Source organism: Meleagris gallopavo, chromosome 19 (assembly GCF_000146605.3).
Source record: "Meleagris gallopavo isolate NT-WF06-2002-E0010 breed Aviagen turkey brand Nicholas breeding stock chromosome 19, Turkey_5.1, whole genome shotgun sequence".
Lineage (NCBI taxonomy): Eukaryota > Metazoa > Chordata > Aves > Galliformes > Phasianidae > Meleagris > Meleagris gallopavo.
In genome coordinates, this window is record NC_015029.2 from 6,755,795 (window position 1) to 6,781,343 (window position 25,549).

Here is a 25,549-nt window from a genome sequence, read left to right on the forward strand (position 1 = left end):
GTGGGGAAAGGAGCTGCATTATCAGCCCAGACCAAACTTCCGTGCAGTGGTTTGTGTGTCCAGAGCTTGCTCTGATGGCTGGGAGGAGATGCTGGGGCTCACTGCTGCTGCATTCCCATGCAGTCATCTGCCCTTGCTCTGCACGGAGCGGCCACCCCAAGCAATCCAGCTCTCAGCAGTGTGCATGCCGCCCAGGCTGCTGCTTCCAATGAATATGCACACGCGGGCTCTGCCCACTGGCTTTTTAATGAGCGTGACATCAAAGCCCTCCCTGCTGGAGGAGGGGACCCACAATGCAATAGGCAGGGAGACGTGGAGGCTGCTCCCACGGCCGCTGGCATCGCTGCTGCGGTCAGAAACCCTCTATTGTCAGCCCTGGGGGCCCAGCCCTGTATGGGGGTACGAGGAGAGGTCCAGCAGCAGCAGGGCTGGGTTAGGGGCCATCTCCTGGTCCTGCTGGAGGGGGGGGTGTCACCTAGAAAGGCATCCTGTGCTGCTGGGGCTCAGGTGGGGAGCGGGGAGCTGCCCTTTGACCCCCCAGCAGCAGTGAGGCCATGAGCTCTCAGGATGAGCAGTTCCAAGCAGCAGCCCCTGAGCCAGCATCTTCCTCCGCTGATGATGGCATGACCTGGTGGTACAGGTGGCTCTGCAGGATTGCCGGGGTCATCGGGGGCATGTGTAAGTATCCCCTCCTTACAGCCAGCAATTCCCCATTGACTCTGCTCATGCATGCAAAAGCGTAAGTCAGGGGTCGTGCTGCCGGTCGTTGGGTTAGGTTTGTGCATGGGGAGGCGGGCCCAGAAATAATAATTTGGGATTGCAGGTTTGTTACTTTTCTACACGTGTATTTTGCTGTGTTTCGGGCAGAAGGAAGAGCTGTGGGCACGTCTGAAGCAGGGTGATTTTAGTTTGTGCATGAGTGATGTGCTTTGTGCTTGCTGAACTTGCTGAACTTCGGCACCTGGGAGAAGGGACGTCACTGGGGGGATCTGCAAATCCTCGAGTTTATTCTTGGATAAAAATCATCTCCCATCACCGGGAATGATGGGAGCAGCAGCCAAACCCCAGTCCTGTGGGAGGACTGTGGGCAGATAAAGCAGACAACGATTTTATGGCGAGCACCAGGCTCAGCAGGGTCAGGTGCAGGGCTTGAACTGGGGCCACGGGATTTGATTCATCCTATTGGACTGTCAGGTGTTTGCGTGTTCCTTCCACTTATTTTCTTTCCCTGTTCTGAGTGTCAGAACATGTTTCCCGTTACTCCTGCTGTTTATCACAGGGGCCTTGGCTGTGTTTTTTGAAGGCAAACAACAAACTTGGTTTTCACTATTTGTTTTTTAAGGAGTTTAGTCTTGGACATGCAGAAGACAGGAGACAGTGCACAGCGAAGCGAATTGGCTGGCTGGGAATTACCTGGTGCTGATGAAAATTTTCCCAGGGATAGAGTTTTTGCACTGTTGCCAGGAATCAGCTGTGTTCTGTGAGGAGATTAATAGCTCTTAAAAGTAGGAGGGACTGTTATGACTGCTTAGTCTGATCTCCTGCAGAGTGCAGGATGGAGAACTTCTTCTGCTTTGGGTCTATGACTTGAGTGTTAAAACAAGAGTATTTCTCAGCCAGTACAGTCAGTTATTCCTTCTGCTGCAGCGTTTCAGCTGGTCCTGAGCTCCTCTGTGCCTTGCCACCTGATGGAACCAGGCCGTGGAGTTTGTTACCCAGCCCTGTACCCTGAGGCATCTCCACCCAGCCTCCTGTGGTCCTTTGTGGCTGGACACTGCTCTCACTGTGTTATGTCTGAGGTGCTGAAAGAGGCATGAAAAGATTTTGCAGGGCCACTCTTAGGAGGTGAAACACACTGGCCATGGGCCCCATGCCTGTGGTGGAGGCCCCTCCAGCCCCACACCTGTAATGGAGGCAGGAGGTTGGATGGGACTCATCGGAGGGCAGCTCCCAGAGCAGCAGCTTCGCCATGGGCTAGGGTTGCAACCAGAATCTTATCACCCTTCATGTGGCCTTAACCCTCATGGTGTGAGGATGAGGGGTGAGGAGCCCAAGATGGCGGCTGTCAGCCCACCCCATGTGCCAGAGCAGCACAACCCTGGCTTAGCAGCAGCACAGCACTTTGAAATCAATTTTTTTCCCCTCTATCTTCAGCTTTCGAAGCAGCTGAGTTATCCTTGGATTCTTTTCACAACCTTTTGTTCACAACTATGCAGAACTCCTGGCTTGTTTTCTAAGAGTTTTACATCTGTGGGTGTTTCTGGGCGAAGCAGCCGTCCACAAGGCTGCCAGTAGTTCAGAGCATCAGGAACCTCCACGAGGGCTGTCCAGAGCATGGCAGCTGTGGATATGGCTGCTGTTAGGAGCAGGGAAATAGATGCCATGGAAGAAGGCAGTCCTGCAGTGCAGGCCGCAACACGCTCCGTGTTGAGGTCACCTTGCTGGAGCTGGACAGCTGGAACAAGGAATGGCTAACAGCTTGGCGAGGTTGCAATTTGCCTCTTGTTTCTACGAAGGAACAGAACTCATTTATAAGGAGTTTGGGCAGCTGGATTGTGGCTGCTGCAGAGCTGGGTTGTTTCTAACAATGAAAAATTCCCCACAGGAAGGATGAGAAACTTTGTTAGCAGTGGGAGGCAACGCCTGGCGCTTGCAAACACCTGTGGCCCATAGGATTAAGTCAGAAAGGTGCAGGGACTGGAGCAGGAACAAGGCAAACATGGGATCTGCTGCTGGCTCCTGCACAGACTGGTTGGTGACCTTGGCTGAGTCCCTTCTCCCCTGTCTGTTCCCGTTTGTTAAAAGATGAGAGTCTGTGGCTTTTGTAAAATGCTCCAGGAGCAAAAATAGACTTGCATTGAAGACAGTGACCAGCTGCTTGGAATGAATAGAGTCTTTGTGGGGGGTATTCTTTTTTTTTTTCTTCCTCGTTTTAGCTCCCAGTTATTTGTTCTTCCCCAGGGCTTTCGGGATGGGATGGCAGTTAAACAAATGGCAGGACTGTCTTCCATAGCTTACGTGCCATCGAGCATTATCTAAATTTTATGCCTCTTCTGAGCCTTTGTTTTACAAAAAGAAGCCACTGAGCAGGCAGCTCCGTCCCCTTTTGGTTATGGAGGCAGGAGCTGATACCGCCCAGCAGGACCAGGAAGTGCCAGGCTGCTGCAGGATGTGTTGTGCTGCAGAGGAGAGCCAAGGTCACCAAATCATTTTCTCTGGCTGTTGGCAACCACCATCGAGTGCAGTGTTCCTGTGCTTACAAAGCTCTGACTCCTTCCCCTCTGGTTGGTGTTTGTGCTGACGTAGGGGCTTGCTCGGCTTAGGCTTGTTGGGTCCGTTGGCAAATGCAATGAGATCTTAGCTGGGGTTCCTGCAAGGACTTTATTGCTCAGGGGTCGTTTTGGGGTGTTTGAGGACAAAACAGAGCTGATTGACTAAATAAAAAAGAAACGACTAAGGACAAAAATCCTGAGCTCTCCTTCCATGAGCATCCTAGGGTTCATTCATCAGAGAGAAGAGTTAGAAAACTCCACATGTTGTTGCTGCTCCCTGCAGTACTGCTTGCTTACTTTTCCAACTCTCGAGCTGTTTGCGTGTGTGACTGTGAGCAATCATCCCAACCTCGTGCCTCAGTTTCCCCTTGCAGAGTGGGGACACTGACACTGTCCCTTTGTGATGGGAGGATGAAAGATGCTGTTGGAGCATGGCTGGCAGCATGTCCTCTGGCATTTCTGCTCTGTTAGAACCTTGCTCTTGTAGGACTCCCTGAGTTCTGTGAGATAGACCTAAGAATCCTTTAAAAAATACGAGTTGTGTCATTACTGTTTTGCAGAAATATGAGTCTGCTTGCTTGTGGGATGACCTCACACTTGTCCTGTCCTAAGCATGCAGCTCTGTTTCTCAGTATGGTCGATAAGGGAACCTTGAGGATTCAGCAGTGACTGCTTAGAAGAAATCTTGCAAAAGTGTGCCAGGCATGTGAAGGTCAGAACTGCTCAGAGCAGCCTTGCACAGGGATTCCCTTAGCAAAACACGTGTGAACATAAACTTTCTGCATCCAGGCTGCTTTCATTCTCAGAGACATGCTGCTTGTTCTCTTCATTATTCAGCTCTACGTACCAGGACAGCTCAAAGGCTGTAAGATTTTAGCTGGTGTTTTGTGCTGTGCTGTTGTTTACTGGGGAATCAGGTTCCTGGGTGAGCAGCCATATCAAGTGCAGGGAACGCTTTGCAAGTTTAATGAGTCAGGAGGTAGGTGTGTGGATGCTGCTGGCTGATTCCCCTCCTTGCATTACAAATTCAGGAGCACAGAGCTATTTTGAGCCTTGCTTTAGTCAGCATCCACTTCCATTTGAATACGTGGAGAGCCAGACTTGGCTTTTTTTGGCCCATCTCTAGTAGTGATGAACAGAACTAGGAGAGTGTGGCTGTGATGGGGTTCACCTCTCCTTTTCTGTTTTCAGTCCTAACACCTCGGTGCTGCAAGTCTTTTTTTCTCTTTTTTTTTCCTGAGTTTTTCCCTGTGCTGCTCAGACGTGTGCCTGCAGGGTCCTCTTTCTTCATCCTGGAACAAAGCAGGAATTCCTTTGCACAGAAAACCCTATCTTTCAGAAGTGACAGCCTGGTCTCACTGCACACTGGGTTGCTCTTTGTGTCAATGAAAGTCTCTGTTCTTTCCCAGCCTGCGCTGTTGCTGGTCTCTGGAACTGTGTTACCATCAACCCACTGAACATAGCAGCCGGTGTGTGGATGATGTAAGTGGAGTTTCTGTTCTTTGTTTCCGCTGGGAGGGAGGTTCTGTCCATTGGGCTCTATGAAGTGAGGCATGGGGATTTGGAGTGAAATGCTGCTATCTGTGAATCGCTGGGTCTTGTTTGACTAGCTGGGCGGAGACAGGGTGTTTTTTTTATTTTATTCATAGCCCTCTCTACTCCCTACCCCCTTCCCCACCCCTTTTGTGGCTGGAATCTAGGATCAAGGTTTGGGAATTATCAAGAATGGGAGAGAATGAAGCAGGTTCCAGCCCTGCCACATGCTTCTGCCCACTCTGGAGCATCAGTGGGACTGGGGGCTGGCTGACCCCATTCCGGGCAGCACTAACTCTCATGTGCTCTCCCTGGAGGCTGAACGCCTTCGTCCTGTTCCTGTGTGAGGCTCCATTCTGCTGCCAGTTCATCGAATTCGCCAACGCCGTGTCTGCGAGGGCAGACAAGCTGCGGGCCTGGCAGAAAGCTGCTTTCTACTGTGGGTGAGGATGCTGCCAGGGCCGGGCGTGCTGGGTGTGTGGGGTGCTGTGTCCCCATGCCACCCCAGGGCTGTCTCTCTCTTCCAGGATGGCCGTGTTCCCTGTCATGCTCAGCCTGACGCTCACCACGCTCTTTGGAAATGCCATTGCGTTTGCGACCGGGGTGCTTTATGGCCTGTCAGCTCTTGGAAAGAAGTAAGAAAGATTTGCTTGTCTGGGGAAGGGACCTCCAGCCCTGCCCCATTTGTTGCCCCAGCTCTAAGGAAGGCTGTGCTTTCCTCTTGTATCAACCATGCTTTTGGGTTGGATGCTGCTGCAGGATATGTCCCTGCTGGCATGCTTTCTCTTCAAACAAAACCCGGTGAAAGAAGGTCTGGGGGTCTGCTGAACCTCTGAGCTTTTCCTTGGGAGCTCAGTGTAAGTTGCCTCAGGAAAACCTTCGTGTCCCAACAAGGGTGAGGCTGGGGAGGGCCAGCAAGCCTCATTTCATTCCTGTTGTCAATTGGTATGTAGAGGCCTTGGCACAAGCTGGGAGACATTTGTACTGTGTGCTGCACTGATCCGACAGGTGCCTGGTGCTCACGTCACCCTGATGTCCCTTCTCTCTGCAGGGGAGATGCCATTTCCTATGCTCGGATCCACCAGCAGCAGAAGCAAATGGATGAAGAGAAGCTCACAGGGTGCCTGGAGGGACAGGCTCTGTGAAGTGCATGAGCCCTGGGTGACCTTTTGGACCCTGAGATGGTGGTGAAGACTTGGAAACCCACTCTGCCCTTCCATCTGCCCACCCCCTCTCTGTCACTCCATGATTTCCCTGGACACTACAGCAACAACTGGAGCTCTCAGGGCTGGGGTGGGCTGTGCCCTCCTCACACACCAGCACTTGGACCTCAGTGCTTTGGCTGCTCCTTCCTCCTGCCACTCAGAACCAAATATCTCATGGTCCTTCTTTTTCTTTCTTTTTTTTTTTCTTTTTTTTTGGCAGAGGTGCTGGCCCTTTGAGTGCTGCTGTATAAACCTAAATACGTAGCCTTTCTCTGTTTTAATGCCCATCACATTTTGCTGGGGACTGTGTGTGGGCAGCACACTCTCTGGGGACTGCTCTTAGAGCTCTTTGGCTCCAGAGGTCTCATGCCCAGGGTGCTGCTGCACATTACACATTTAATGCAGCACACTCTGGAGTGGCTCATTCCGGGCATAAAACGAGGATGCAGTGTTTAGCAGTACCTGCTGATGCTTGCACTTGGTGTTTTTCATCATGCAGGTTTTAATATGGGTCCAGTTAGGTCAGCCATTGGAGGCATCTCTGCATAGTAAAGGACTTCCAGCAAAAAAAAAAAGCCAAGCATGAAGACAGTGATGCCTCCAGAGGAGAGAAGCACAGTCTGCCCTTTCTCTGGATACAGCTTCAGGCAGATAATGCAATTTACTTGAATTATAAGCATTAATTATGTAGTCTTAATAAGGCTACTTTTCTTCAGCTTCACTCTTTTACTGGCGAAGAAGAGAAGCAAGGCTGAAAAAGGATTGTGTTGCTTGAGGCAAACGGAGGCTTTTTGCAGGTGGGATGGTTGCTGATGTGCAAGTGAGTCCCCTCTGAGCCCAGACAGACACTGCTCTGTTCTCTCACTTCCTGTGTCTGCTCCTGCAGTCTGTTCTGAGCGTGGGACCTGCCCTTGGCTTCTGTCTGTATGGCCTTTCTCATTGAGCTCATGCTTTTTTGCATCAGTCCCGGGCTGGTTTTGTATGGGAAGGAGGCAAATCCCTGCTTTGCAAACAGGAAAATCCCATTTTTGTGGGGTGCTGCTTTATTCCAAGCACCATCAGCAGTGCTGATTCTGTTTGCTTTGTTTGAGGCAGAACAGAACTGCTCACTGGGCCCAGATCCCCCACCTCTCATCACAATTTCTTTTGGGGGATGGGATGGGAGGGGTTAATTTATTTGTTTTTACGTGATTGCCAGCTGTTTTACTTAGGAAAAGGGAGAATAATTTATTTCTGCTTATTTCAGTATTTTGATGAGACTCTTCAGAGTGCATCATCTCATTTCAGAGGTCTCTGGAAAGCATGCTGTCCTTTGATCCCTTTGTCTGAGAGAGATGGCTCTCCTTGCTGGGCCTGGTGCTCAGTGGAAGTAGGCAGCAGCTCTGGCCCAATGCCTGCTGCCTGCTGGCACCTCAGGATCCCCTTTGTGTTACTGGGGTGCCAGGGGTCACGCTGCAGTTTGAGAAACTGGTGCATGTGGGCATTGCAGCAGGAGCAGTGCTGTCCCTGGAGGCCAGGGGGTTAAGCTGTCAGCAAGTGCTCCTTGTTGGTTCTTTGCCGGAGTTCAAGGAGGTGTGAAGATTTGCACCAGGCAGGAATCTGGTGCGGGTTGATTTGCACACGCAGGGCCTTGCTGGGCAGCTGCTTTGTGCTAAGCCCTTTCCCCCCGGGCCTCCGTGCTGTAGTTGCTCTGACACCAGCTTGTCTGGGGCACAGAACTGCCAGCCCAGATGCAACGTGGTTTAATAAAAGTTTTGCTGTTTCAGAGCCCCCCAGCTCTGGGCTGGTCCTTTGGCTGTGTGCAGTATGTGGGGTGTTGGCTTTCTATCTGTGCGTGTGTGCAGGGACTGCAACCTGCCGTGCTGCCTTTGCTATGAGGGGAGTGCAGGTACCAAGTAGCCAAGACCTCTCTGCTCCTTGCATCCATGTGCAGCATTGTGGAGTGGTTGCAGAGCAGCACCCTGCCCAATGAGCAGAGCACCCACATTTGATTTCAGGGGGTTTTCAGTAGTTTAGTAGCATTTGGTAGGGGAACATTGCAGACAGAGGCAGCAGTAGCAAGGTGAGCACATCTGCAGTGGGTGCCCCTGGGAACTGTTGCTGGCTGTGGTGCAGCAGAACACAAACCAGGTGCTGCTCTTGCTGTGGCCACAGCCTGGTGGAGTCTGCATGCTGCACCCATGGCTTTCAGGAGTGGTGGAGTGTTAATGGATGGTTTCTCCTCAGTGTGAGTGAGAGGCTGTTTTTGTGGCAATAGGAAGACTTTTAGAGTAGTAGTATCACAGTAGTTAATGTGCCCATTCACAGTACATGGTGGTTATTAGTTGTGTTTAGAGGCACCATTAGGGTGCTTGGAGCTGTGCAAGAATAAAGAAAGTGAAAAGCACCACTGTAGTGATTTGGTAGGCTCAGTCCCAGGTTTGTTGGTGCATCTAAGGGGCATTCATGGATGAGGTACTGCTTGCTAGGTCTCGGAGAGGCCTTTGAGGGGAGAATGGGACAGCATTTTTGTTACATGAGACCTCAGGAGCAGGTGATACATTGACTGCAGTGAGTATGGAAAGACAGCTGGGTACTGGCAGTAAATGCGCACTTGGAAATGGACTGTTACACCATTCCTGTCTGAGCTGTGCACTTCTCTTACCAAGCACATTGATACAGCGTGCAACTGCTCCGCTTGGTCGCAAAAAGTGCTGCACTTGTGCATATGTGCTCCAGGTTCCCCAAGGGCTCTCCACTGGGCATGCAAAGAGCAGAACCTCTCGTTCTGCTGTATGCCCACACCTTGCTGCTCTGAGCAGCAGCTGATTTTGTAACAGCAAATTGATCCTCTGTGTGTGCAGTGAATAAAAAGACCATTCTACCTCTGGAAAGAGCCACTGTGATTTCTCACTCCAAATGCAGCAAAACCCCTCAGACTTTCTCTATGGAAGAAAGAAGGTCACTCAGCAAATACTTCTCCAACGAGGTTCTCTCAGGACCTGGAGAGCCCAACCTCGATTCATATTTGGGCATTTCCTCCTTTGGCCCTGAGAAGCTCAATTCATCTTTGTCATTTTTTCTTTTTCCTCAGGAAAAAACATCCACTGTCTGCAGGGAAAGGTTTCACTGAAGTGAGGATATCGAGACCTGGTCCATAGCCATGTGAGGAGGAGAATGCTGTAGGACAGGGCTGCCAGAGCGCCTGATCTGCTGAAGGTCAGTGGAAACCAGAGGCTCTTGAGATCTCAGGCCATGCTTAAAAACAGTCATGCTCCAGCCAGGACTGGATATCTTTCTGGAAATGGGTCTCACATGCAAAGGTTGAGTTTAATATTGAAAATTCTGTGTTTTGATTTTGGCCCATCTCTCTTCCTCTGTCCTTGGCTGCTTTAAATTAATCCTGTGATGAAGCACATCTCTTAGGTGAGATGCACCTCCTGCTGCAGGGGATCTAAAAGTAGTTAGTAGTTCCTGAGATCTCAGTCACATACTCTGCACTGCCTCCTGATTCCTTGGCAGGAAGGGAAGATACAAGCTTATCCACAACTCTCAGCTTGCCCTGTGCATTTCAGCAGACTGACAAATGCTTGGGCAGATGATCTCTAGGCTCAGGGCACGTTGTTATGTCATTTTGCCCCTCTGGGGAGAGCCAGGTCAGGCAATTCTCAGCAAGGCCAGTTGTTCCTCACAGCCATAACCACCTCTTGCACTGTGCTTTACTTAAAATAAGACCTTAACCACACAGGACATCAGGAAAGGGGTAAGAGCAATTTGCTACTAACTATGCAGGTGAAATCTCGAAGTCATGGAGGTGGACGCTCTACACACAGCTGTGATGGAGGCACATCCACCTTCCTTCTTTGTAAAACCCTGGGGAGGGAAGGACCTGCCCCACTACAAAGCATTGTCTGTACCGACTGTGTCTTTCCTGCAGGGAATCACTTGCACTACAGCTGAATGTCTGTCTGTTCCCAGTCTTTGTGCTTTGTCCCGAGTTTTCTTTGTGAACTGTGGTTGGTCTTGTTCATTAGGCTTCTAGTGTAACATGTTTTTAGAGCAATAAAAATGTGGCAGCTTTTTATACAAAGTATTGGGCTCTGCCTTTTTTGAAGACTTCAAGCAGTGAGATTCACCTGGGAGGCAGCAGGATGCTGTGATCCCCCCCTCACAGCCCTTGTCTGCTTCTCCCATCCCACCTGCAGCTCTTCTCTGCAATTCAAAGCAACATCTTGCAGTTGGAGGCAAAACAGTTTTATTCCTGCAGCTACACGCTGAGTGCTTGCCAGAACAGCGGTAGATGTTAACTCTGTTGCAGCCAAAGCCTGGGGCTCTTGGGCTGCTTGGGTGGCTCTGTGTCCACAGCCACACCTGGTATTTTCCAGGACAACTTTACATCCAGCCTGTTGCTTGTTATGTGGTCCTATAGCTCGTGCTGATGTGCTGCATGGAGAGCCATACGTGGTGCTAAATGACTTGGGGTGAGAATATCTTAGAAGCTTCAGCAGGCAATTTCAACATCCAAAGCAATATAGTCATTGCTGCCTGTTCTCTCCCCTTTCTGGGGGAACACCATCTTTGCAGAGATCTCCAGGCTCCACCTCTATCAGCGCAACCCTTTTCTTTCTAGCCCTTGAGCACATGTCCTGGTGCAGCCAGCAGCTCCTACCTCCTGAACGACCTCAAGAATGACTTCCGACCGGTTCTGAAGAAGGCCTCAATCTGTTCCAGGGATCTCCGTTTGGTTTCTGGAACGCAACAGCCTGTAAATAAAATATTCCCAGCGCAGATGACAGCAAAGAATAGGAACGGCACCTCGAGGCCAAAGGACTCCTGGAAAGCGGGACAGAAAGCAGACGTGAGCTGGTGCAGGGACTCCAAAGAAGAGATTCTGGATGCCTCTAGGGCTGTACTCACCACAACCCCAAGGAAGAGCTGGGTCAGGGCAAAGGCTGTCAGCCAGCTCACGACAACACAGAGGCCTGATGCCACCCCACGTGCTTTCAGAGGGAGGATTTCTGACATCAGCAGCCAGGTGATGGGCCCCCAGCCCATGGCATAGCCTGCAGGGGACAAAGTCATGAGGCTTCAGAGCCCATTAGGTGAGCACAGCACAATCCCACCTCGATCAGTCCATCATTATTCCCCACCATACACACTCCACCCTTTCTGAAAATGACTTCAGATGCCATCTTAGCCTGCCAGGGAGGTATGTGTCCCTTTCAGCCACAAGCCCAGATCTTTTTGTTCCTTATCATCTTGTCCAAGAGGAGAAAGATGCCCCCAGGCTCATACCCAGCCCTGGGCTCTTGCTCTGTGCACCTACCCATTATGAAGAACATGGCAGCCAGGAGGGGGATGAGGGTGATGTAGTGGATGGGCTCAGCAGGAGGGTTGGCAAGGCTCCCCAGGGTCCTGTTGGCAATGGTGCCGTTCTCAGAAGATGGCACAAAGTGGATGTAGAGCCCCATGGTCAGGTTGGAGGCCATCATGACTCCAGCTGTGGAGAGATGCAACAGCACAGAAGGATGAAAGGGAGAGCAATCTGTGTGATGGTTCTGCATGTGATGCTCTGGAGCTGAGCCTCTGCCACAGGAAAAACACCCTTCCACAGTCCTGCATGGTGGAAGTCTCCACTCCTGCACGTTCACAAAGCCACTGGAAATCCTTAGAGAAAAGATTCCTTTGCACACTGAGAGAGACATACCCGATACAAAGAGAAGGATCTTCCTCCCAGCTTTATCCATTGACACAGCAGCGATTGCCACTGAGAACAGCCGTACCAGGCCCACGAGAGCTGCATCGTACTCTGGTTTCTGCAACAGCAAAAGTGATTGGGAAACTGAGATGGGAGACCTGCCAACCAGGTGCTTCAAAACAGGCTGCAGGGTCGGGGTCTTGGATCTGCATGGGACATGGCAGACATCTCTGGTGGCAGGGCACTGGGCTGCACCAGGGGCTCACCAGGATGACGGCCATTTTCTTGAATATCGGCTGCAGGTACACGAGGACACAGGTGACACCAGAGAGCTGTTGCAGGAACCTCATCCCCACAGCAATCAGGATGGGCTTGTAGATAAAGGGATCCTTGATCTCAGCACGGGAAATCCGCTGGCTCTGGAGGGGAGGGGTGGGGGCAAAGCCAGAAAGCTGACACATTAGCATTGTTTCAACACACAAAAAGCAGCTCAGGAGCTGCCCAAAGCAGGCTGGGTTTTTCCATTTTCCTATCTCATCCTGGAGGTGAGGCCAGTCCTCACCTGCTTCCTCACGCTGTCCTTAATCTGCTCGTACTCCTGGGCATAGTCTGTGTCCCTGCCCCTCAGCCAGCACAGTGAGCGCAGGGCCTCGTCCTCCTTCCCCTGGGAGAGCAAGAAGCGGGGCGAGTTGGGCATGAAGCAGAGCAGGAGGATCATGGTGAGCACAGGCACTTCCCCTGCCACAGCCAGCCAGCGCCAGTCCAGGAGCAGCCCTGCAGAGCCAGATTGGTTGAGAGGAGAATCATAGAATCACTGAGGTTGCAAAAAACCTCTAAGATCATCAAGTCCTGCCCCAGTCCCCACCGCAGCCACTAAACTTGTCCCCAGTTGCCACATCTCCATGGTTCTTGATTGCCACCAGAGATGGTGACTCCACCACTTCCCTGTGCTAGTGAGGGAACAATCCTGCCTTCCCACTGCACACCCAGATACTTGCCCAGCGCATAGAGGATGAGGGAGCCCAGCACTGCCATGATTTGAGGACACGTGCCCAGCATGCCTCGTACCCCAGGGTGGGAGATCTCAGAGATGTAGACCTGGAGCAGGAGAGCACACACTTAGCTGATCTACAGCACACAGCCAGAATGAACAGAACCTTCCTGCAGGTGTCTCGCAGTCACACGGCTCAGATGGGGAATCCCAAGCTGCTGGAACATCCTTAGAGAGGGGAACACGGAGGGGCTGTTTCTGGCAGTGGGACAGGGAAGCCCTGCAGCACCCATCCCTGCCCCAATGTGGGAGGAGTGCTCAGACTCCAATGACTGGAAAGACACAGCCAAGGGTTGCTCAATTTTTGCCTTCCTCTCTGTAAGTGACATGAGGTCAAAGTCTGGTAAATAAGGGAGGAAACAACTGTGGAGGAACAGAGCAAGGAACAAGGACCTGCCTGCCTTCCACTTTTTGTGGCCCAGAAAAGCCCAGCAGAATGGGGACAGATGTGCTGCAAGACCACTACCCTGGGGCATCCTCCCCAACCCCTCTAGCACCCCCATCCTCTATGGCACAGCCACAGCCCTGAAGCTCTGCTGATGTCTCCAAAGTAGAATGAGGCCCCAGGCTCAGACTCAGCTCCACCTCACCTCCCATCGCACAAACTCTTAGGACACATACCGGGATGGAGGCGGCCGTCACACCACCGGCGTAGCCTGTAAGCACTCGGCCCAGCACCAGCATCTCGATGCCCTGAGCACTGGCCATCAGTGCATATCCCACGGCGGAGGGCACAGCTGAGAACATGATGCTGAGCTTGCGGCCCAGGTGATCATTGAGGAGCATGGCGCTGAGCCCCCCTGCCGCCGCCCCCAGCATGAACACCGACTGCAGGGAGACACAGAGGGGCTTTGGTGGAGCCTGGCTCTCTCTGTATCCCCCCAGTGGAGACGGTCCCACACCTCACCCCAAACCAGGATGCTCTGTAGCGGTCCAGCCTCAGCGCGGGGTCGGAGTGAGCCTCCAGGGCAGGGATCACAGGCGAGGGGTAAACCAGGGCGAAGCCAAAGCTGAAATTCCCCAGCACGGCAGAAAACACTGCCATGTAGAGCCGCTTGTTGTTGAGGCTCCTGGAGGTGGGCAGAGCAAGAAGGATGTGTTGGACACCTCTATGGCATTCAATGAAAACTCCAGCTCACTCTTTTGCAGCTTTCCCCCATAGATGCGTTTCAGTTGAGCCGTCTGGTTCTCAGCCAGTTCAACAAACAGAAAAGCAGAAGCTGGAAGCGGGCAGCATTGCGGCCCCAGAGAGCTCCCTGCCACCACCCCACAGCAGCACCCTGTGTCCCACAGCCCACATAGCCACGGCTCTCCCAGACAGATCTCAGCACCGTGAGCCTCGCACCAGGATGAGCTCCCTCTCACCACAACCGCAGGGCCGCAGCCCACCCGCAGCTCCCAAACCCCAGATCCAGGTTCATGGCCACCCCACATCCAGCCCCATAGCCGCAGCCTGGCACTTACTGCAGGTACTCCTTGTCCAGCCCCCTTCTGATGGTCTCAGGGAAGGTGTGGTACGAGGAGCTTGACCTCCTCACCAGCGGCTCCCGCACGCTCGGCTCCATGGTGGTGGCCACGCAGCTGGTGCCTGTCGTGGTATGCTCAGTGCCTGTTGTGGCGAAGGCACTGCTGTGCTCAGGGCCGGATGCTCGAGGAGGTTTCAGGGGCCTGAGAGGAAGAAGCAACTGAAAGCGAAAGGGGAGAGGTCACCCAGTGTTGCTTGATTAGGGAAATCTGTGTCTTGTGAGCTCATGCCCGGATAAGTTCTGGAGCTGGAACTGGGCTGGGATAGAGAGGCAGAGGGGAGGTGATGGTGCTCTGCATGCCTTCAGCACGCATCTGGCACTCCCTCCTGGGCAGGAAAACACCACCAAGACTGAATGTTTATGGGCTGATCTCTGCAGGAACTGTTCACCTGAAAGTCCCTTTGCTGAGGTCATGGCACTCCCCTTGAGGAACCGGCAACAGCTGAGGGTTGCTTCTCTTTGCTGGTGTGATTTACATCCATAGGAGCTGCCCTTGGAAGGTTTTACAATATAAAACAGAGGAAGGACCAAGAACAGATGGAGGTGAACCCAGGGGATGTGAGGGAGCAGCTGAGGACAATGATGAGCACTGATAAAGATGGAGCAGGGAGGGCAGCTCTGGCACAGTGGGAGCAGCTGCTGGAGGCTGGCAGTGCCCCCTCCCTGAGACCTGCAGCAGCACAGTGCTGGAGTAGCTGTGGTGTCTGAGGGCTGCTTGGTCCAGGCTCACTCTGTAGGAGAGAGGGGTGAGTATTGGCTTTACTGCAGTGGTTTCTACACCTTAAGTCCACAGGGAGCTCTGGTGGTGGTTCAGGAGCTTGCTGCCTCAGCTCACAGCATTTTCCCTCCGTACTGTCTGCTTCCTGTTCTCCAACAACCAAGTTTTGCATTTAGTGCCTGATTGATGCTGGGGATTCACAGCTGACTCAGCCACTCGAGACTTTGAATTCCCTGTAGCAAGAAAGGTTGTCTCAGCATCCCCCCCTCCCCATACAGTAGGACAGCTCATCCCCAAAATTTCCAGGGCTGTGTTGGTCCTCACAGGGCTGCCACAATGGTTTTCAGTGAGCGTGGGATGCTGTCAGCTGCAGCTGATCTGGGGTTGCTCCCCACACCCTGTGTTTGCAAACACTGTCAGTCATTGCTGTTGCATGCATGGTGGTAATGCTCTGTGCAAGGCTGTGGTCCTTCACAGGACTGTGGGGGTTAGGAAGTGCTGCTGTTGGTTGCACCATGCAGACTGTGGCAAATCTGCAAGTGCTGCCTTTATGTGCTAACTTAATTCCCCCACGTGGTCCTGTTCGTGCTCTCTGCTGTTTGGAGCTCTCAGAGCTATGCAGTGTAATGAGACTGGCAGTGGTGGGATGGGGCTGGGACCCCCCCAGGCTTGGGGGTGCGAGGCACCTCCCGGCCAGGTGGCTGCTGCTTGTGGTTACTGCAGAGCTCGTTTAGGATGTGGTGTCTGTCCTAAGCCTGAACTTGGACAGAGGAAAGAGAGGAATGCTCAACCCAACCTCCTCCCTTCTATCTGGGGCAAAAAAAAGCACGTTGGAGAGGAGCCCTGAAGCAGTCGGATCTCTGAAAGGCGAAGTGCTATCCAGTTGCTGTGCAGATTTGTCAACTGCTTCAAGCAGGAAATTACTTCGTGTCTTGAAAACCCTCCAAGCACCTGTAACGCTGCGAGCACGGGGGAGCTGCTGTCTGCTGGCCTGGGCTCGGCGAGCCGGGGCTGAGCTGCTGGGCAGGGCCTGTCCCTCAGTGTCCTTGGAGGCGGGGGTCCCTTGGTGATGTGTTGGGGTCCTGAATTCATGTTTGGTGAGCAATGCATGCAGCATTGCATCTCTCTGTGACTCTCCCTGCGTTTCTGTAGGTCCTACCAAAGCGCAACAAGGGTGAAAGAAGGTGCTTTGCAACCCTGATGGGCTCTGTGTTTGGCCATGGCATGGGGAGGGGGGGGCTCCAAGCCCTCAAGGGTGGCACGGAGAGGGATGAGGTGGTCGTGTTGTGCCAGCAGTGCCAGGGTTGTGCGAAGGGTGATCTGGTGCTGCAGAGAGCTGCTGGCTGCTCGGCTGCAGCGATGCATTGCTCCGACTCAATGGGATCTTCCTCCCCCCTCTGACAGCTGTGCAATCGATCACGACCATGTGCAAAAAAATAAACGGCATCAAAGCCACTTGGCAACTTGACTAACCAAGTTCATAAATTAATTTCTATCCCTTTTGTAAGGGAGAAATCAGTCACTCCTCGAGGAGATCCGTCTCCATCACTCAACCAGCTGCATCCCTTCATAAATCTTCCCTGTAAGTCTGGGCTGGTGATTGCTGGGTGGGTATTTGGGGGAGCGTTGGTGCGATGTGGAGTTATGGTAGTGAATGGGATCTATGCAAAACGTGGATGAATGGCATTTGTGGGCTCCAAGAGCTGTGCTGGGGGCCTGGAAGGAGGTGAGGAGGTGAGGATTTCTGGGGTCAGTACTGTGCCCCGTGGAGCCCACCAGGCCCAAGCTTGAGGGCTTTACAACATGGGGTCCTGTGCATCTTGCTCCAAATGGACATTGGTGTCTGCAGCCCCAGCAGGGCTCTTCCAAGCAGACAGATAGAAGTCTGCTCTTCTCTACTCTAACCTTCACCACACTCCCCCCCCTTCAGAAAAAATATCAGCACCTTCTCAGGCTGCCATCTGTTTATTTGGTTGGACTCAGAACTTGCTGAAATGTCTTTCGATGGATGAAGCAACGGAGAGTAGAAGAACAGAGCCTGGCAGGCTGCTTGGTGAGTGGAAAATAATTTTTTGGGACATTCTGGAGTTTGAAGCCCTGATGATGGATGTGCATGCAAGAGATGGTAATGGCTTTGTAAGTATCAAAACACAGAGCAAGAGAATAACTCTGCCTAATATACTGAGGAATGGATGCTGGGCAGGATCTGCTCTGCTCTGACACAACTGGATGATGGAGTGCTGTGGGCTCGGGAGTTAAACACTGCATTTGTTTAATGTGTTGGAAAAAAAACAGGATAAGTAGTTTTGAAAAAATATTACATGCTCACTATGAATGTATTGGAAAATCATAGCATCGTTAAGGTTGGAAAAGACCTCTAAGATCACCGCATCCAGCTGTTAACCCATCGCCAGCACACCCAAGCTCACAGATTGTTGGGTTTGGGGGTTTTGCTGGTTGCTGCACCAAGAAAAGGCTTTGCTGATCCCACTCCTATTTAACAGGGTTTTGGTGTCCCACTTCCAACCTGGGCTGATGTGGAAGCAGGGCTGAGCTGGTAGATGTGGTGATTCTCAGCATGGGTGCTGCCTTTTATCCACATCCTTACTGAGAGCAGGATAGGGGCACAGCCTGCACAGGGACCACAGAGATGTGGCAATGAGGGAGGTGGCAGTGGGATTGGTGGGGTGGGCTGGGGGATCTGAGAGGTCTTTTCCAGCCTTCGTGGCTCTGTGATTCTTTGGAATGTTGTTTTTTTTTCTGCTTGATGGGTTTTTCTCTGGGTTAATCCAGCATGATTCCTGGAACAGGTGGAAGTGAGATAGCAGATAACAGGGCTGCAGGAGTGTCTGCATGGCAGGTTTTTGGGAGTGGATGTCTTCCCTCCCAACACCTGGCGGCTTTGTCCAGCTGCAGCCTTGGGAGGATGATCTGCCTGTGTTTGGCTTATCCTTGGGGACTGAAAATGAAAAACAGCAAGAAGAGAAAACTTGCTGTCAGCAATACTGTGTATATCCAGAGCTGTGCTAGGGAACCGCCAAGCTTCCTGGTACCCTGTGTGGCTGAGAGGCAATGAGATTAAGGAAAGCGTAACTTCCATAAAGAATTTTTTTAAAGGTATGTATACATAATGTATACGTGTATGTATTTATACACAAAGCTTTTAGGTATTCACTTTAATTCACTGAGCTGCTCTCATGGATTCTGAAGTGGTGCCCATTGTGGGGCCACCATTTGGGGTTTTTGGAGACCCTTCCCTTGCCTGTGGGCATCTTGGGCTGAACATTTTGGAATGAAGCTGCTCTCTCTGATGGCACAGGCTACATTTCGTTATTCTTTAGGACACAAATCTCCCCCTAAATTCCTGAGAGCTGCTGCCTGCTCTTTCCTTGGCCATGTGCTTTTTTTTTTTTTTTTGTGCCGTTTTTAATTTAACGTTTTTTTTTTTTTTTAAAGGGCAAAACAAAACAGATCATTTCCTCGATTTAATGTGAGCCAATTATGGCTCATGGGCTGTTAACTTCATCACCGCTTCTTCCAAGAAAGACGTTGGGTAAAATGAACCAGCACAGCTCCGCGTGCGCCCGGCAAAGCCTCAGCCCTGGCCATTTATCCCCACGGATGGAAAAAAGCTAAAGCCTATGTCACACAAATGCCCTCTAAAGTATCCAACCACTTGTTGTACATCTGCTGACGGATACCAACTGGAAAGGAGATTAGCGCTCAGACTCCCGCGCTGGGCTGTCTGCTCCTCCTAATGAGGACCAGATTGCAGCCCCCGCCGGCGCTGCACCTCCAGCGGATGGCGGGATGGGGAGGTGCCAGGGCGCGTGCCAGCAGCGTGGAACCGTGTGGGCTGCGGGATGGGGCTGAAAGCTGCTGGGACCCGCAGTGGGGCTGGGGGTGGCACGGGGTGCTGGGGATGCTCCGAGGAGCTCAGGAGCTGCGCTTGGCCCTCTGTACGTTCATCCCAACTTGGGTGCGATGGTGTTTCCAGATGAACCATTGCATCCCTCCAATCTGGACACCACCAGCTTGTGGCCAGCGCTCAGCCGGGGTGAGATCCCACAGCAGCACCACGTGGGATGCGTTACCTCTCATCCCGCATGCTATCTCCCACCCTTCTTCTCCTCGGGAATTAAAGCGCTTTATGGCACTAAAAGCAACGGGGGGCCGTGCCCAGGGCTGTCCCCAGCTGTCCCACATCCCAAACCACCTCCACCTACTGGGGGCTGTGAGCAGCACGGCGCTGTGCCCGCCGCCGTCTCCTGAAGTGCTCCGTCTCCTGGCTGGGGGCCAGCGCAGGAATGTTAACGTTTTTCTGTGGCTAATTCGGGGCCGTGGGCAGGACCCGGCGCTGGCGCTTGTTTTATTTTATGTTTCTTTTCAGCAGCTGTTGAATTGAAAATTAAGATGTGCTGGGACCTAATCCCGAATAAAAATGCCAGTGCACCCTCCTGAGGCCCTGGGGTTAAGCTGTGCGGTGGGCAGCATGTGTCCCCATCCCAGGGCTGGGGAAAGCCAGGCACGGTGCTTCCCACCTGTGACAGACTGGGAGGGCTTGTAAAGAACTTGCCACCATGGCCATGAGGTTTTCTTATTTCCTTCTTTTTTTTCTTTTTTCCTGGATTCTTCCGGATTTGGGGCTTTGGGTGTTTTTAGTGGTGGCTGGAGACGGGCTCTGTGGTGCATGGGGAAGTAGAAAGGAAAGATCACAAAATCATTAAGGCTGGAAAAGGCCTCTCAGATTCCCAGCCCACCCCACGTGCCCACTGACGCATCCCTCAGTGCCACATCTCTGTGGTTCTGGATCACCTCTGGGATGGTGACCCCAGCACTCCCTGGACAGCTGTGCAGTGCAGCACCATTCTTTCTCATCAGGAATTTCTCCTGCTATCCAGACTGAACCTCCTTTCTACATCTTGTCTTAAAATGATGAGCTAGGATCCTCATGTCAGGGGGAGCAGAAAATGGCTGCATCCTTAGAGCAGGGGATAGGGAGCTTTCTGTGAGCCCGTTTCACAGGAACCTTTTAACCCCAAAGATCCTTATGAGTCCCTTCCAACTTGAGATGTTCAATGATTCTGTGAACCCATTTGTCCTCTCATAAAATCTTGCAGATGGAATCTGGAGATATGAAGAGGCATTTCTGCTCCACTGGCCATCTATGAACAGGACGATGGTGTTACAGCTGCCTGCACATCTTCAACATTCCTAGGTAATTTTCACCTGTATTATTGGCGTAAGTGACCCTGCCCTGTCATCATGTTGTGTCCCCTGGTGCCCTGTGCTTTATCATTCGAGGTCATGGGAAGCACACAAAATATTTTCTTTTGTTCGTAATGGTCGTGCAGAGATTTTGGAGATCAGGATGTGCTGCATGCATTAAAGCACCTTCACCTCTAAGGCAGGCGGAGGTGATGCACAGGAGGCTCCCAAAACTCATTTCCCCTGGGAAAGCATCCTAAGCCCTACACATCCCAAATGCATACCGGGTCCTGCGGGATGAGACTGGAGAATGTGGGAGCGAGAAGGAGCAGGGCTTGTATGGGAAAGGCTGGAGAGGTGCTGCTGTGCTTTTCGGGGAGCCCCCAGTGCCCTGCCTGCTGCACAGAGCTCATGTGAAACTCATTAAAAGTGTGAGGAGAGGGAGCATGATGGTTGGGAATCGTTTTGTTTGGGTTTCTAAAACGTGCTCATGAAAACACTGTGTGGTTTTCTGACAAATTTGAAACAGTGCTATTCAATTCACTCCAGTGTTGCTACTGTTGATCTAGCAGACTGTAAAGCATTTATTGGAGTTGCTTGAGGCGAACTTAAGCATCTGTGGAATAACAAGTCCAGGAAGTAATTGCATCCACAAGGAAAATATTTTTATGTATAATTCAGTGACCCATTTTATAAACATTGCGGTTCCACCTCGGACTTTTTTTTTTCTTCTTCTTTTTTTTTCCCCATTTTTTTCCCCTTTTCACCCACAGCCTTCCTCCATCCAAGCGCCTGAAGTTGGCCAAGTCTGTGGGGTTGGGTTTGGTGGCTTCTGCCTTTGGGCAGGCGCCAGGGCGGAGGCAGGAGGGACACCCTGGGGTGCCCAGCGGTGGTCCTGCAGTGGGGGAACATCGGTGCCAACACAGAGAGACGGCGTGGATGGCTCCTGCAGAGCCTGGCAGGCGCTGGGGGGATTGTCTCAGGGCAATGGCTTTGCTTTATTCCTGAGCTTTATGAGTCACCCACAGCCTGTGTGGCATCGAACTGGGGTTGAGGTCGCCGGTATCCTGTGCTGTCCTCATGTCCCCAGTGCTTGGGATGTCACACAGTGCTGGGAAATGGGGCTGTCGGCAGAGCCAGCCCTGCCACGGAGCTGTCTGCTGGAGGACGAGCCAACCCCGCCGCGGTGGCTGATGAAAGCATTATATTGATGCTTTCCTTTGAGTTATGTTTCTTTGGGTGAAGGGAAGTGGGCTGAAAACAAAAAGGCAACCAACCATGCTTCGGAGGAGTTGGGCTCCCCATCAAAATTCTTTTGGCAGCTGAAAACCGTGGTGGATTTTTCAATTTCACAATGTCCATTTTTGGGTTTTAGGGTTTTTTTTTTTGGGGGGTTGGGGGGAGATTCATTTCCATGCAATAGGAATGCTTCTCCCCAAGCACCTTTCCCAGCTAGGGGCACTGAGTGCTCAGAGCTTTGAGGGCACACAGCCTGGGGACACTGAGCACAAAGCCATCATCATCTCACGGTCCTCATTCTCTGTGCTACACTATAGGGAATCATTTGAACCCCTGAACACCCACAGTGCTGGGGTGTTTTCACTGTCCTGCAAATCCCTGCGATGACCTCTTTAAGCCAGGCAATGCCAAAAATCGATGAGCAGAGCCCAAGATGAGGGTGCCAAGATGGGGCTCCCCATCTTTTCCTAATGCTTTTCTCTTCCCCCTCCCATGCTCTGCTATGAGTCCTGCAGCAAGGCTGAATGCCTGGCCACTCTCCAGAGGGGAGAACAAAGCAAAACAAAGCAGCCCTGGGAGTAAATATTATCTGGATACGAAGGAACGCTATGTTTCTTTGTATGGGTCTAGAATTTCTGCCTTTTAACAGCTAACCTTGACTCAGCCAATATCCACAACATGCAGCCCTGGCCAAAATATGCTGGGCCTTCAAGTACCACAACAGCTGTTTTTCTTGCTAAAATACAACATTAAATTTTTTGGACGGCTGGATGCTTCCTTGATGAAAGTGGAATAAGGGGCTATTTTCCTCCTTCCTTCTCTTTCTCTCCCCCTCTCCTCGTTCCCCTATCTCCACTGCCCTGGTGGGTCTGGAGCTCCCAGCACCCAGCTGTAAGGTAAGGGCTGGGGCCTGTGGGCTGCTCAGTGTCCCCCCTTGCTCCTGGATCCCTCCCAACACCCGGCTGAGCCCCGGCCAGCAGTGGTTGCAGCCCTGACATCTTGTTTTGCTGATGGTCTGTCGGTTGTCCAAAAGGTTCTGCTGTTAGAACAGGGGAACCGAGAGACGTGGTGCTGGTGGTGATGCTCCCACATGTGCCCAAGGGGACCCTGTGGTGCTGGTGGGACCCCAGTGGGCTTTGCACTTTGCACACCCTATCCGTGCAAACAACAATTTGGTGCTTTTTCAAGGGCTGCAGCTGATGATGTGGTGCGGGAACACAGTGGCCACACCTGGCCCTGTCACCTGATGCTGGTCACTCTCCCCACGCCAACCCCAAATCTCAGCCAGCTTTGGACAGCATTCACTCTCCTTCACCCTGCGATGCCCACAGTGAAATCAGCCCTCAGCTGGGTTTGCTGGCACCTTTATCACCTCAGTATCATCCATCAGATCAGCAGATCCAACGTGTTTGGGACACAGGACAGCCTTGCTGGACAGCATGCTTTTCCGTGGGAGTTTTCCAAGCTGAGGTGGGCACAGAGAGCTGCATGGTGCTCAGTGGGGATTTGCAGGAGCCCTGGGTATGAACTCAGGGAGCTGCTGCAGTGGGAGCAGGGATGTTGCTGCAGCCCTATGGCACTGGGATGTGGGTTTGACAGCTCTGCACTGCCCCACACACGGGTCCTACCCGGCCCCTCCCCGCCTCCGGCACGCGAGCTGTGGGCTTTGCTGCTTGGAAAAAAAAATCCCTCCGCTCCTCTTTCTTTCCTTTTTCCTTTTGGTTAAAGATCAGCTTGACTTTCAACGGGAGACAGAAGAATTTTTTAAAGGGGGAAGGTGGAACCCAACCAGGAACGAGTTTCATTGCCCAGAGCCTCGCAGCCGTGTTTATTTTGAATGGAGACAGGGGCAGAAAACCCAAGGGGGGACAGAGAGGTACCATGGGCACAGCTCAAGCCCAACCCCCAGCGCTGTGCCACCCTTTCCCATCACTCCATGTTCCCAAAGCACCTTTTCTCCTTCATATTTCACTCGCTGAGCTGTTGGCATTGCTCTCGCTGTGTTACAGATGGGGATGGATGGTGATGGGGACGCGGCCGCGTGCGCCCGGCGCAGACACAGCGATATTTGTGTGTGTGTAATGTATGTGTTCCCCTTTCCCCGGACAGCTACCATGTGTTTGGAATTAGCGCCGCGGTTGCAGGGGGAGAAGGCAGCTGGGTTTCTCCGGAGCATTTCAGTGCTTAATCTCTGAAGAATGCAGAATGTCTGTCTGGATGCCCCGGCCAAGATCAACTCCGCGGCACGGGGAGGCCAATATAAACGTTCATGTTTTGTGTCACTGAGATTTCATTAGATGTTTTTTATGTAATTGCATAAGTCAAACTACTGTGATGAAAATGCCACAGTGAACAAACGGGATGAATTGTGAAACTTCTCCTTCGAGGAGAGGACTGCGGGGTCCAACTCCAACCTCTTCCAAGGCAATGGGGTCCAGTTCCAGTCTTTTCCAAATGCTGGTGACCTTTTTGGAGGCTCTTTGCTGTCCCATTGCATCGATGTCAGGGTAGGAGATGTCCCCACGGATGGCTCCTTGAGTCCCAGGCTGTGGGAGGCAGAGGAGGTGGGAGGAAGTCCTCTCCCATTCCTTGGCTGCCTGACACCCCAGCACCCCGCAGCATCGGGATGAGATCACTGCACTCTTTAGTTCTCACTTTTAGAGGAGGGAATAGTGAGCAGTAGAGCTCACTCTGGAGCTCACAGCAGTGCCATGTCCAATCCCCACTGCCAGCCCCAATGGCTTTGTGCCCGTGTCCCGTAAAAATCTGCTGTAACTCCTTGATTCTACAGATTAATGCAAATTTAATGAAGCCTTAATCATCTGCTAAGGTCAAATGCGTGCTCTCAAGGTGTCTCCATAGGGTGCAGGCATGGTGCTGTTATTCCCTGGGCCCAGTAGCATCCATTGCCCTCCTGTCCCATCCTATCCACGGTTGTGTTGTGGCAGCGCACAGACCCCACTGAGACATGAGGACAGGCAGAAGCTTCTGCGAGTGGGGCTGGAAAGGTCGCCCTCAGTGCAGACACATCTGCTGGGCGGGAGGGCCTGGAATTTGGGATATTGTTTTTCTGGCGGGGAGCAGTGGGTGCCAAAAGCCTGATAAATTAATCACCTCGGACACGGGTCAGTCCAGCTCCTGGCGCATGCAGCCTGGGCTGCCCGAGCCACTGAGTGGAGATGGGGCCCACATTCAGCATGCAGTGATGGGTGGGGGTTCGGGACAGCGGCTGGACGCAGAGCTGGGCTCCTGAATGCTGTTCTGCATCAGCTCCCCATGGCCAGGCACCGTCACTCCCTGACCAACTGCTGCGTGCCCAATGTCCGTGGGAGATAAGGATGTGTTTGGGGTTTGCACAGTTCATGGTGCTGCAAAGTGCTGCCTTGGGGACTGCTGCAGTGCTTGGGAGCATGCAGGTTGTGGAGAAGGCTGCATGGAGTGCAGATGTGCAGGGTGCAGCTGTTGGAGGTCACAGGCAGCTTCTTGCAGCCGTTCAGCCCCATCCCTGCAGGCAGGTGTTTGCCACCTGGGCTGAATGCCCTGGCTCTGTGTGTGGCAGAGCCCAGAGCTGGGCTGGGGGTGATGCTGTGCAGCAAGGACCTGTGAGTGGCATTGTGGACCCACCGTAGTGGTGTTGGTTTGCAGGGATTGCTTTGATCATGCTGCTTGGGTTCATGCACCAACAGTGGACAGTGGAGATTTTTCTGTCTCTAATGAATCTGCTGCCATCTTCCTCCTCCCTATGCATGCACTCTCACTTCTTCTTTTCTGCTTCCTTTCCCAGCAAGCAGCAGCATCCTGCCAGCAGCAGCTTTTGTGTCACCTTCCTCAGTCTTTCTTAGGACCACTTCAGTTTGGAAAGGATAAAAAGAAGGAAGCAGGGAAAGGAGCAGAGCTTGGAGGAAAGATCCCACTGGAGCCTTCAGCATGTGGGCTGTGCCTGGGCCTCTCTTGCACAGGAGCCACTCAGGCTGCAGTGCACTGCTCGGGACAGAAGGTGTTAAGCATGTGTGCTGTCATCCACTTTTGGGATCTGAGATCTTTTTGGGATGATGCAGAACCTGCCTCCATCCTTCCTATCTTTTTGCCTTGTGTTCTCTCCTTCTCTCTCCACTTTTTT

The 25,549-nt window shown here is 52.4% G+C and overlaps 2 protein-coding genes and 1 long non-coding RNA gene across 4 annotated transcripts; 2 read left to right on the forward strand and 1 right to left on the reverse strand.

Annotated features, from left to right (window-relative positions):
• Positions 1 to 286: 286 nt before the first annotated feature.
• On the forward strand, positions 287 to 10,080 carry CACFD1 (calcium channel flower domain containing 1). Its single transcript, XM_003211297.4, has 5 exons — positions 287 to 678; positions 4,682 to 4,754; positions 5,123 to 5,248; positions 5,333 to 5,440; positions 5,857 to 10,080. Exons 1-5 carry the CDS (start codon positions 555 to 557, stop codon positions 5,948 to 5,950), a joined length of 525 nt encoding a protein of 174 aa, XP_003211345.1. The 5' UTR covers positions 287 to 554; the 3' UTR covers positions 5,951 to 10,080.
• A 147-nt stretch (positions 10,081 to 10,227) lies between these two features.
• Positions 10,228 to 14,516, reverse strand: SLC2A6 (solute carrier family 2 member 6). 2 transcript variants are annotated; one of them, XM_010720971.3, is made up of 10 exons: positions 14,203 to 14,516; positions 13,646 to 13,808; positions 13,360 to 13,566; positions 12,686 to 12,785; positions 12,250 to 12,461; positions 11,954 to 12,106; positions 11,697 to 11,805; positions 11,316 to 11,489; positions 10,907 to 11,052; positions 10,228 to 10,822 (listed from the first exon to the last, which is right to left on the reverse strand). In XM_010720971.3, the coding sequence occupies exons 1-10, from the start codon at positions 14,301 to 14,303 to the stop codon at positions 10,655 to 10,657; spliced, it is 1,533 nt and encodes a 510-aa protein (XP_010719273.1). In that variant the 5' UTR covers positions 14,304 to 14,516; the 3' UTR covers positions 10,228 to 10,654. The 2 variants fall into 2 exon arrangements, with proteins under 2 accessions (XP_010719273.1, XP_031412083.1); XM_031556223.1 differs by having other exon boundaries at positions 11,316 to 11,805.
• Positions 14,516 to 24,875, forward strand: LOC104913683. The gene is made up of 6 exons (XR_002120647.2): positions 14,516 to 15,010; positions 16,491 to 16,564; positions 16,966 to 17,035; positions 20,103 to 20,200; positions 22,618 to 22,899; positions 23,539 to 24,875. It is a non-coding gene; the product is annotated as an uncharacterized LOC104913683 (long non-coding RNA).
• The last annotated feature ends 674 nt before the right edge of the window (positions 24,876 to 25,549 follow it).

Coding starts and splice junctions, on each gene's coding strand:
- CACFD1 (XM_003211297.4), top strand. CDS start 555: ATGAGCTCTCAGGATGAGCAGTTCCAAGCAGCAGCCCCTGAGCCAGCA. Junction 679..4,681: donor CGGGGTCATCGGGGGCATGT/GTAAGTATCCCC, acceptor GTTCTTTCCCAG/CCTGCGCTGTTGCTGGTCTC. Junction 4,755..5,122: donor GCAGCCGGTGTGTGGATGAT/GTAAGTGGAGTT, acceptor CTCTCCCTGGAG/GCTGAACGCCTTCGTCCTGT.
- SLC2A6 (XM_031556223.1), bottom strand. CDS start 14,303: ATGGAGCCGAGCGTGCGGGAGCCGCTGGTGAGGAGGTCAAGCTCCTCG. Junction 12,107..12,249: donor AGGACAGCGTGAGGAAGCAG/GTGAGGACTGGC, acceptor CCTCCCCTCCAG/AGCCAGCGGATTTCCCGTGC. Junction 11,806..11,953: donor AGAAAATGGCCGTCATCCTG/GTGAGCCCCTGG, acceptor TTGCTGTTGCAG/AAACCAGAGTACGATGCAGC.